At 39.0% G+C, this 12,729-nt stretch overlaps 1 protein-coding gene across 4 annotated transcripts in view; it reads left to right on the forward strand.

Moving 5' to 3' along the window:
- STK39 (serine/threonine kinase 39) overlaps nucleotides 1-12,729 on the forward strand; it is a 296,558-nt gene that overhangs the window by 224,873 nt on the left and 58,956 nt on the right. For all 4 annotated transcript variants that reach the window (XM_073882923.1, XM_025853633.2, XM_073882927.1 and 1 more), the window contains 2 exons: nucleotides 5,998-6,050; nucleotides 10,139-10,207. In XM_073882923.1, coding sequence (XP_073739024.1) covers nucleotides 5,998-6,050; nucleotides 10,139-10,207 — 122 coding nt within the window. The remainder of the gene's footprint in view (nucleotides 1-5,997; nucleotides 6,051-10,138; nucleotides 10,208-12,729) is intronic.

Below are 12,729 nucleotides of genomic sequence, written 5' to 3' on the forward strand. Positions count from 1 at the left end.
GTGTTGGGGGGGCTCATGCTAAGGATTTTACAGTTTGTTTTAAGAATACAGGGGAAGGCGCCAGGGTGGCTCAGTCGGTTAAGCATCCGACTGTTGATTTCAGCTCAGGTCTTGATCTCAGGGTCCTGAGTTCAAGCCCTGTGTGGAGCTCCATGCTGGGTGAGGAGCCTACTTTAAAAAAAAAAAAATACAGGGAAGAAAAGGGAGTCTTTCAGCAAGGGAGAGGCATGATCAGATATCCAGATAACAAGCTGCCTGGCTCCTGTGCAGATCATGAGCTTGAATTTGGAGAGACCAATTAGGAGCATGTACAGACTCAGGGCAGAGCTCACAGTGGCTTGGGTAAGGGTTGTGCACTGGAGAAGACAATGGGTAACATGCATTCAGTTCTAGATTTAGTTCAGATCTGCTAATGAGATGTAGGATTTTGGATATGTCCTTTATCCTTTCTGAGCCTCCGTTTCCTTGTCTATAAAATAATAGGGGATAAGAGCCATCCCCACGTCGAGGGTTGTTTTGAGCATGGCATGAGATAACATCAGTGAAGCACCAAGCACATACTGGCAGGCAGTAAATGCCATTAATTATTATTTTCCCCATCTCACAGTTGAAGAAACAGAGGACAGATGCCAAACAAGTAGCAAGTGGATTTCAATGTAGACCTCTGTCCCCACGGCTCTGTTACCTCCTCAGTCTGTGCCAGGCTCTCTGCTGGTGTGGAGAGAGATGCCCAGCAAGCTTAGTGGGAGCCATAGTCCTTTTCTGTCCTAAGCCTGTGGGAAGAGACTTCAGTTCAGTGCCAAGAGCAGGAAAGAAGCAAGCTGAACTAAAAGTGACATCCTGATTCTTAGCCTGTTTGAAAGTCTCCTTCCTGTTCTCAACAGGGGGAAACATTCCAGGAGGGTATGAGTGGGAGTCCCTCTGGACTCCCTTGGACACCGGCAGCTTCATCGTGACCTGAAATCTTAGATTCAAATAAGAGAAAAGGGGGCTGTGTGTTGCTTAGAAGGGAGGGGCCATGTCTGGACCCCTAGAAAACACCGTACCTGCCAGTGTTACCCCAACTGCGTCCTTCAGCCTCAGAACTTGGGGAAATGGTTGGCACTCAGCCTCACTGCAGAGCATCCCTGTGGTGGAGGGTACGCGGTGCCAATGGCACTTATGGTTGCCCATGCCCTTTGACAACCAGTGGTCTCTGGGCTTCTAAGCATTTTGATCACATCTGGTTCTTGGGGGATGTGTGCCTTTTTTGGCATGGGCTGAAAGACATGAATGTGAAGCTAAGGAATGCACATAGTCCTGAACTGGCATTTTGGCTTTGGAGCCCTCCAGGAACAATAACTCTATCAGACTGTCCTGACGTGGTACGTTAAGAAGTGCAGAAAAATGCTACCTCCTAGAAAATGCAGACTCCAACTGCGCAGGCCCCCTGCACCTCCGTCACCAGGAACGCTCACATGCTCACTCACGTGATGGTCATCCCCACCCTCCAAGCCAGCTGCCTCATTCGAGGGTTCACGGTGTCCCTTGCAGGTGAATTGAATGAGCAAGAAGGAAGACTTTAAACATGACAATCTGTATCTCTGGATTTGTCACTTTGAACATAGCAAAAAAATATATATAATATATAGTATATGTATTTTATATATAACCTATATATATAATATATAGCATATGTATTTTACATATAACCTATATATTGATATGTATCTCAAGCGCGTGCGCACGTGTGTGTTTTTAAATGTGATTGAGCCCAAATTCCTGTCTGGTTTAATCAGCTGGTGCTGAGCAGTTGTTGCCCTTTTTAAATGGGGAAGAAACTTTCCAGCCGGCAGAACACATCTCCCTGATTTGTTTTTACTGTACTTTCTGCTTTATTCATTGAAAGTTCCTGCAATGGTGTTGCAAATTGCTCGTGAGAATATAAATTGGTGCAACTTAAATGAAGGGGAATTTGACAATATCTATAAATTGCAAATGCATTTATCCTTTGGCCAAGGAACTTGCTTCTAGAAATTTATTTTCATACTCATGTATTTGCAAAATGACATAAGAACAAGGTTATTCATTGAACATTGTTTATAATAGTGAAAGACCAGAAACAGTCTGTTCATAGAATGGGAACTGGTTCAAGAAAGGATTGCACAGGCAACAGAATAGTATGTAGCTATAAAAAAAAGAATGGGAAAGCTCTCTATGAACCAATAGGGAGAAATTCCAAGGTATTTTATTAAAAGAAAAGGCAAGGTGCAGAACAATGGATATAGTATGCTGCATTTATATTAAACAGGCAAGAAGGAACTATTTGTGTATATTTGCTGATATATGCATGAAACATCTTGGGAAGGATGTACAAAAAGCCTATATGATTGAGGGAGACCAGGTAGTTGAGTGACAAGAGTAGGAGGCCTAGGTTTTACAGAATACCCTATTGTATCTTTTGGGTTTTAAACCATGTGATGGTGTCACCAATTTTAAAAAATAAATATTCTGCCTGAGCCCTGTGGACATTTGCCTTTGTGATGTAATATATACCTACAATGAGAAGGGTTTGTGCTTATCAAACTCGGGAGTATGTTTTTTTGTTGGGGTGAGTTTTTGTTGTTATTTTGAGGATTAAAGTTTGTTTTTGTTTTTTTTTTTAAAGAATTTTATTTATTTATTTTAGAGAGGTACAGAGTGCGAGCCAGGGTGGGAGAGGGTGGGATGGTGCAGGGAGAGGGGGAGAGAGAGAGAATACCAAGCTGATTCTGCGCCGGGTACAGAGCCCAACTCGGGCTTGATCCCAGGACCTGAGATCATGACCTGAGCCAAAACCAAAAGTTGGACGCTCAACCGACTGAGCCACCCAGGCACTCCAGGATTAACAGGGTTTTTAATAAGGTAGCCTGGGTCTTAAAGCTGTTTCTCTCAAGTTTTAAACATTTCCTTTATAAAGTTGCACAGACTTAGTTTCTGGCCTTAAATCCTACCTATTTTCAGCTTCTTTGAAATCAAGAATATCCTGTGCCATATCAATTAAAGTAAATGTACTTTCAATTAAAGGTGTTAAATATGAGTCTGAAAAGATTAATTCTTTATAAAAGGATGACCTTCAGTAGTTAGATCCAATTAGGCATTTTTCCAACTATATTTCAACCTGATGAGACAAGTCTACTACTCACAATCAATCACTGTGATCTTTTCAAAGGCAAGTATTTTAGGTTCAGAGTCATAAAAGAATGACTTGATTAGGCAACCTCCGTAACTTGAGCCATAGTTGATGTAGAGATTATGGGTATTGGATATTACTTCTGTGGTATTAATATTGAAAGAATCAGGATGTGCGTGATGATATTCCGGGTAGAGTTCTTATACCTCTCTTATTATGGCCTTAGTAGGACAAACTAATTTAGACAAGACTGACCAAAAGAAAGAAAGGGAAAGAACAATGACCTAAATTAGCATCAAATCAAATTCCTTTTCCTTTTTTCCTCCTCCTGTCATTTCATTATTAAATATACTATAAATGTTTGCTTTCCTAGTGATCATTTTTTTTTTTCTTACTGGACTGTTTTAGTTCTAATTCAACCTTTGTTGATACATAGCACATAAAACCGACACTATTAAATAAAAGAATGCTTGCTGATCTTTTTATGGTAATGTGAAAAATCTTGAGGAATATTGTTTTTCTCAAAAGTGAAAGGAATTGCGCTTTTCTGTATTTGCATTAGGCATTTCCAATGTAGAATTTTGGTCCTCACTCTGCCACTCAATTGGTAAACTTGGAAAGGCCATTGAATGTGCTCATCTAAAAAAAATGGAAAACAAATAGTACCTACTCTGCATATCTCAAAGATTGATTGCTGGAATCAAATGAGATTTGATTCATGAGATTTGATATCAGTGTTTCTCAAGGTGTGGTCCTATGATCCGGGGGGGGGGGGGTCCTTGAGTCCCTTTCGGGGAGCCTATGAGGTCAAACTATTTTTATAAATTATGTGCCTTTTTCTTTCTCATTATTTCAACGTTAGAGTGGATTTTCCAGCGGCTGGCAATGTGATATGTGATATTGCAGCAGATTGAATACAAAAGCAAAAATAAGAATCCATCTATCTTAAGCCAGACATTATAGAGGTTTACAAAAAAAAAAAAAGTTTGAGAACTGCTGATGTATATGAAAGCACTATGTAAATGTGTGGTGACATTGGTAGATAAACAAGGCCACAGGCACAAAGCCCTTCTGTTGTAGGCACTGATTGTTCATGGCCTGCCCCATCTCTAGGACCGGGGTCTCTTAGTGTGGGGTCCAAGATGATCTCTGAACCATCTTCAGTTGTCTGCAATTTCATGTGTTGGTCCTATGTCTACTTTTTTAGCGTGAGAGTCCACAATTTTCAGTCCTCGGTCCTGAAAAGAAGATGTTAAAAGAAGCACAGCTTTAGCTGTTGCCATTATCCCCCTCCCCCCCCACCCCCGTCCCATTCTAACTGTGAGAAGAATAATGACAGTCAAGGTGGGGACACCTGGGAAAAGATACATGGTTGCTTAAGGCTCTTATGACTGTGGCCTGGGCTTGGGCATTTCTTGGATTCTTGACCCTTACTTCTCTGCTTGTGGAAAAGTGCAGACTTGGGCCAGCTTCTCTAGGCATGGGAGAAGGGCTTTCTCTAAGTTGGTACTTTGCCTTTGTCATTTTTCTGTGCTTCCTGCATTTAGTGTGGTAGGATATCATAAGACCTGAAGAACCAAGCTCAGGCTGGGGACCAAGAAGGGCTCAGAGACTGGTGGCATCATGATGTGGGCACTGTACTTGGAGACCAGGAGATATTACTCAGGGTTTTTAGAGTCCTAAACTGGAGAACTAAACAAGATTTGATCAGACTCTCCTGGTACCAGAAGGAGGCTGTTTGGGATGGGTATTCAGGCCATCTCTATCTCTGTCTTGGACCCTTGGCAGCTGAGCAAATAGTTGAGTGTTTGTAGAAACTATTATTTCCTGTTTCCTACTGCAATTTCTTACGGTATTTTTATTAACTTTAATTGTAGCATCTGTTGAGAGTTACTCATAATATTTTAGTGTTCTTATGAGAATTTAAAATCATTCTAATTATAGCTCACTGCCCTATATCATTTCTTGAAATTAATGTGAATGTAAAACTCATATCTTAGGTATTTACTTGTTCCATATTACCCTAGTGTCAGATTTTGGATTTAATATACATATGTATATATTACAGTTTTATGTAAGCGTTTTGTATTTACTTTTAAAAAAGTTTATTCAATGGATAATTTCACAACATTCAGGGGTTCCCCCTCTATGTAGATAAATTTTTTTTAAAGATTTTATTTATTTACTTGACAGAGCACAAGTAGGGGGGAGTGGCAGGCAGAGGGTGAGGGAGAACCAGGCTCCCTGCTGAGTGGGGAGCCCAATGTGGGCTCAATCCCAGGATCCTGGGATCATGACCTGAGCCAAAGGCAGACCCTTAATCGACTGAGCCACCCAGGTGCCCCATAGATAAAATTTTTAATAACAAACTACATATCCTTTTGTGGGCATTTTGTTGCATGGTTTAATGCATAGTATTGTCATAAACTTTACCACCAAGACTATCTTTCCTGATTGTTTCACTTTGAAAAATAATTGATGAAATACTATTTTCAAGAAAGATAAGAAAAATGTATCAAATATTATTTATCCTAGACTAACATCTGAAATTTTTAATTATGGAATTATATTTAAGGTTATTGATTTAGTGTAGATTTTATGAAAGAACATTTTATTTTTGGAATTTTGTGAAGTAAACATGTTTATATAAGGTAAATTCAATCAGTTAAATATCTCCCTTTATTATTGCCATAACTATCTCTCGTTTTTGAGGAAGTACTCAGAGGTAACCCAAAACTGTAAATGCTGTCTGCATGTTAGTAGCATCTTGTAAAAATTGGAATACATTTAGTTTGATTCAGCTGTGCTTCATTGGATTTTAATGTGCTATGTGTTATGTATTTCAGAAACTCCAGAAAGGAACTTAATGACATACGGTTTGAGTTTACTCCAGGAAGAGGTAAGTTTTAATTGAAATTATTATTTTATTGCTGCAAAGAGCATTGAAGAACTTGATTACAAGAGTGTGGTGATAATTTGCTATTCAAAACTGCTTTCTCTAAAAATGAAGAAAGGAGGATGGAGGGAAGGGAGGAAGAGCGGAAGGATTTGCAATAATTGTGGGGAATCCAAACTGGACCAGTACTGACTGCATGAATTCCTGTGACATGCTGCACGTTTATACACACATACAAATGAAATATGGTAGCTTGACCATGAAAAGAAATACTGGCGTGGTGACGCAGGGCCTACAGGACCCTGTGATGAGTGTACTGAGTAGCATAGAGCAGTTCGAGGGAGAGGTCAGTAATAAATAAGATGTCACACAAAAAAGTGCTATACTTTACCCCTCTACTCTCATCCATAGAGCTTGGTAGGAATGTTGTCATTCTCACAGCTTGAAGGCTAGACTGCTTGCCTTCTTGGCTCCTGGATGCCTGGAGTTCATGGAACCATGTTTCATTTCTTGGTATCTTTAGCACTTGACTGAGTGCCGACTATGAGGGAGAATATCAAGTAATTTTGCTTAATTAATAAGTAACATATACGAACAGTCTTTGGAAACCACAAGATTAGTAGTTAAGCAAAAATTGCTGTTTCTACTCTTTATAACCAGAACAACTCAAAAAAGGTGAAAATCAGATGCTAATGCTGAGATTTATCGTTCTCCCTGACCTCTGGTTTCAGATTTTTGAGTACATGAAAGCAGCCTTACTATCTATATTGAAAATCTTCTAAAATGCATGATATTATTAAAGTACAGTACATTAGGCTCATACATTTGAGTATGTAATATACATTAAGCTAATAACACTATTTCATGTATTAGAGCTCCATGTAAATTTTGATTTGATTAAATAAATCATAGTTGCTAAAATTTTGAAAATCTGAAACTTCCAAGGTGTGATATCTGGTCGAGGGGTTACCTGCTTTGACCTCCCTGCTGTTAGAAGTATAAGAAGACACAAACTCAGATGTGTACAGGAACCAGAGCAAACGGTGGGGACTCCAGGAAACCAGACAGTCCTGTCTGCTCACGTTCAGTTTTTAAAAAAACAAAAAAACACTGCTGGCCAAACATAACATGTTCCTGGGCCCAAAGTGGGCATAGACTCGCTGGCCCTGATGTCTAGTCCCCGGTCAGCATAAAGACTTAATGATTCCCAGTATATTTGAATTAAAGTAACATATGAAGTAGTTGTTACAAAATATAGGCAAGTAAGGCCCCGATAAATCTGCTAATTGATCTTTCTGGGAACATCCATCTTGGGCAGTTTAGAGTCAGTCTATGAAATCATACAACACCAGTTTCTATTATCCAAAAGCTCTCTATTTTGTCTTAATATAAGAATATTGACCAGCCAGTAGTATGATAAAATCTAGTAATTATATATGTTTCAAATACAGTGAGTAAAAGAACAAATTCTTCTCTCAAGGGTTTTTTCCCCATCTAATGATCTAAAATTGACAGTGGCAGTAAAAATTCATTTGAATTTCCAGAGATAACAAAGAAATGAATTTCCCAGTTGAGGATTTTGGGGGAGAAAATGGCCCTCTCAGCATGACCTGGCCCTTTGCACTGGCTTTGGCAGCCTCATTTGCCATTGTGGGTTGAGTCTGCTTTTGTTTCCCAGATAGAAACTGTAGCGTTGGCCTTCCCTGGGCCCTGAGCACAGGCCATTAGTAACGGAAACACCGTGGATGTATCACCGTCCCTCTGGGACTGCTGATGCTGTCTGCATTTCAGATGCTGTCTGCACTGTGCGCGCGTGTGTATTGGTCTGGGCTGCACGCACTCAAAAATGTGTCATATGGCATAGAGCATATAACATGAACAGAGCAAATATTCTCTGTCTTCACTTGAGAGCAAGCCCTTTGCATTTATTATGTTGCTGTATATTCTGGAAACCAGAGCATATATGATTATTTATGATGATATAACCCTGTTTACACATTAGGAATGTTAAGCAGCTTAAAGAAAAATGTTACCAATTATCTCCCAGTTTCTGTTCTAAACTATTACTGATACATTACTTACATGCATACAAATTGACTGGTTAATGTTACACAAACATGGAATATTTCTCTTTTGGGCCAAAAATGGCCAGCATGACCCTTGTGCTATTTGAATGAAACCCATGTGGTATTCAGGAGTCCTGAGAATAACCAGAGATGCTGTAAACTTTAATCCACTGGGACTGTCCTTTGCTTTGGTACTGTTTTAGTGCTAGCCTGCAATGTGGCTTTGCTTCATTAGTCCATTTTCAACTACATTCTGTGAGCGTAGATCCTTACTCAGGTGTAAGATCTTATTGATACTTTAGAGGTGGTGGTAACACATCCAGATGCTTTAATAGATGATCAGTCCATAGAAATGCAGTCACTGCCTACTGTGTGCCCTGTGCCTACTAGGCAGACACCTTAATTCGATATGCTCTTTGTAGTGAAGTTTCTGGTGGCATCCAGGAGGATGAGATTGTGAGCCTAGAATGTTCCTGTCGACTTCATAAAGCTACATCACATGCAGAGTAGAGCCTCTCACCCTAGATACCATGCTATGGGATCATTTTATCCCTGAGAGAATTTTATAAGGTGTTTTTTGTACTTCTAATAGTAAGGACAAGCCCCAACATAAGCCCACCTTATATGGAATCTCATAGTTGAGAAAGATTCCTTTTTCTTTTCCATTTCCTTCATGTTATTCTACATCATTCGTGATAAAATGGGATGAGTAAAATGATGGAATACCACAACATCTCTGGATGTACAACAAGTATACAGTGGCTCTCAAATTTTTTATTGGAGATCCTGGAAATTGGGCCGTGTATGAAAGGGAGAAAGAGTGCGCTAGAGCATGAGGTACATTTCAGATGATCCTTGGCTGAGCATCATCATCACAGCTACCACCGATGGAGTAATTACTGTGTGTCAGACACTGGGCTAAGCACATTAAAGCCCACAAATGTGAAAGATAATTTTACCATCAGCGACTCGCTCACATGAGCACTCACACACGTGCACACACACTCTGAGGGCAGCCTTAGGCATAGCAAACTGCAATTCAGTTTAGGTGCTTGTTTCGTTCAGCAGCGATATGTTGAGGCGCTAACTGACTTTGGAAGACACTCAAGGCAGACTCCTTCTAGGTTATTAACAGCTGCTGAGCCAGTTTCTTCTTACCCAGCTGTAGTTCTGAATATTTGTGACAATGTCAGAAGGCCGTGGGGACCATGTCCTTTCCCTTGTAAAAACATAGGGGTTCATAATGGTTCTTTTGAGCACATGGCCATTTATCACTTTCTCTTTACAAAGTCTTTGAACAAACTTCTCACTTATTACCATGTTCATTCATAACCTTTCAATTAAGTGATTTTGGTTATATTCACTTGCTACAGCCTGTTCAGTCCCATCTTTATGAGATTTCTAACTCCTGTCACTTATCATTGAGAAACTACATTCTTTTATTCAGCCACATTTTCTAAGAGAATGAATCTGTTGCTATCAAATGATCAATGTCATGTTAAAGGAGTTTCTTAATAGCATAAATTTAAATAGCTCATCTTAATAGTCCAACAAGCTCAAAGGCTGTTTGTACCAAATATAAGGTTGTGTCAAGTGCTGCCTGTTCAACCTTTGCCATAAATTCTGACTCAGTAGCTACTAATGATAGAAAAGGATTGATGATGGATGGAATTGACCTTGGCAAGAAAGAAAAGCAGTTTCTTTTGGGACCCGTTATGAGCTAACTTACAGAGGTACATTTGAGGATTAAGTCAGGTGGTAGCCAAAGGGCAAATGTTTTTTGGTTCACCAAAAATGAAATCATAATTTCATAGAACCTCTGCTGAATAAACACCAAGATGCAAATTGTATATGGCAAAATATATTTCACATTGCCTCTGAATTTTCCCTTCTGATAGAATCTGAATTGTTGAATTAAAACACATGTGGGTGATTTTTGTAAATGAAAAATATCTTTTACATTGTACTGGGTTGTTGATTTTTATTTTATGGTTACTAATACATATTCATTTCACATTTGGACAGATACGGCAGATGGCGTATCTCAGGAGCTCTTCTCTGCTGGCTTGGTTGATGGCCATGATGTAGTTATAGGTAAATCATTTTTTAGCATACAGTATCATTTTGTTGATCTATCAAATGGAAATGCATTTAGAAACAAAAGTTTTCATAAAGGAATAATTTACTCTGGATTTTTGAAAAATTCTTGAATTCTTTTATGTGAAAGAAGTATATGTGAGTCATATTTAATTTTCTTTTTAAAAAAGCTCTTAATGTAATTCTTTCCCATTTAGTAAGAACCTCACTTATTAGAAATATAACAAAGAGCCTAGAAGACCCAAATGTCCACAACATAGCAAAAATAGGAGACTATAAATTCCATGCACCAAAGTACAGGAACCTCTGAGGTTGTTTGTCAGAGTTTCTCTGTTCTTTCTTTGGGCACAGTTCTGATGAACTTAGAAATTAATTTCTCCAGCCATTAACAAGATTCATCACAAAGTCTTAAGGTTGGATGGGACTTAGAGATCACTCAGGCCAGTTCTTTCACTGTATGGATAGGGACACGAATTCCTAAAGGGATCCCATGGGTTGTCTGTCTGGGGCCATGCAGCTGGGTTGGGGCAGAGGCGCTTCACTTTGGGCATGGGGCTCTAATTGTACTGCTTTGAGAATGCATAGATAGCTACATGGAGTTGGGGGAGCCTGCTAGATACAGACTTGCTGTCAGGAGCAGGACATGACTGGCCGCCTCCCCAAAGGGCATGGGAGGCAGAGAAGCTGTAAGAGGCAGATGCCATCATCCAAGAAAAAGTGTAGCCTGGTTCCAGTAGGGTGAGGGTGAGAAGCTCCACGCTCCTCAGATAATCCTAAATTTGTGAAGATTTTATAATGTAGTCCATCACTGGGTGTTCATATTGATGACCCTAAGTAATTAAGATTAGTTAATATGTTATTAATGTTACCTTGACATTAATTATATGTTAATACTTATCAGGGTAATTAGGGTACTATGTATTATGATAAAACTTTCTTTAAAAATAATCAAATTAAAACTGATGCTTAAATGACTTGGGCCCCTTAAATGATGTGTTTTAACTTAAAAAAAAAATCACTTGCTCAAAATAAATCCTTTCCCCAATAATGCTGAAGTTTGTGACTGAGGGAGCTTGAGGTGGCTATGCTTACCCATCAGAGTAATCTGTTCCTATAAATTCTATAATGTAGGTCATTATAAAGTGAATTATTTTAGGGAGTAACTGAGGTTTTAGTGGGAGATTAGGATTCTGAGTAAAGAATCTGTATCTAATAGGTTATTGGTCTACAAACGATATGTCATGAATGTGAAGATACCTTTATAAATAGAAATAACTAAGCGCTTTTTTTCCTTTTAATTGTATATGGTGTACATATTGATTTCACAAGGAAGCTCCAATTCCTCTGCCAAGTGATGCATATATAAAGAGATAGAGACATATTTTAAAGAAAAAGTGTATGTCTATGTACATATATATAGGTGTGTGTATATTTCCTTGTGTATTCTGTCTCTCGCACGTTCCTTTAAAATTTGTGATTTTATGAGTTCTCATGGCCAGCTGGATTCTTACCGAAATGTTCAGCCCAAATTCGAGGGGGAGCTTGAGCAACGAGGGCAGCTCAGCTTTGGTGTCTACCGTAAATTCCATCTCAGAATTCTTTCTGTTAACAGTTCCTTGACATACGTAGATACTCTTATTAGAAAAAGTGAGCCCACACCTTCGTGTCATACTTGACCTGACAGAATCAGGAGAAATGTTAATGGCTTGATCAAGATTCCCTGTAAGGTGTGTTTTCCTTAGGAAGAACTATGGTCCATACACGAAGCAGCCTCAATTAAAAATAAATGAAGATAATAACTTAAAAAAAAAAAAAACCCTTCTTTTAAACACTGACTTATCAATGTCCATTATTGGGCAAGAAGTTAAGGACGAAATAGTCGAGTTGACCCTGGCAGGTGGTAGCGAACATGAAGAGTAAGAGAGATTCAGGGAAAGATACTAGGTCACATCTTTTTGTAAGCATGGGCTGGCTTCATGCCTTCAGTCGAATTTAGTGTACTTTTTTTTTTTTTTTTTTTTTTGCTCCAGGTTCAGCTGAATCTCAACTAAAGGATTTTTGGTTGTTGAGTTTTTTAAAGGTGGAAATTAGGGCATAATTCCTGTACAACTTACTGTGTTTGAAATACAATATCAGAAAGCTATTTTTTTCATACTTTAATTACTTATTCTGCCAAAAATGTTTGTTTTTCCCTTTGTTTCCCTCTCCCCCTTGGAGCTAAAGTGTAGAGTATTGGAATTAGACCAAACATATACAATTCCTCCTTCTTCGATAGCACTAAAAATGCCTTACGGGGATACGACACCTAAGAGTTACAGTGTTTGCATATTTCATTTGATTATCTCATCAGTCCCATAAGGTAGAAAGGACAGGTTGTTTTTAATCCATATTTAGTGGATGTAAAGGGGAGGTCAAAAGAAGTTTCTGGGATGTTGTAACTGTCATGGTCTTTGAATTTGGCTCTTCTGACTCCAAGCTCAGAGCCTAACCCTGACCCTCTCTGTACAATCAATTCAGTA

Source organism: Callorhinus ursinus, unplaced genomic scaffold, assembly GCF_003265705.2.
Source record: "Callorhinus ursinus isolate GAN/ISIS: 27379988/994484 unplaced genomic scaffold, GSC_fseal_2.0 scaffold2, whole genome shotgun sequence".
Classification (NCBI taxonomy): domain Eukaryota; kingdom Metazoa; phylum Chordata; class Mammalia; order Carnivora; family Otariidae; genus Callorhinus; species Callorhinus ursinus.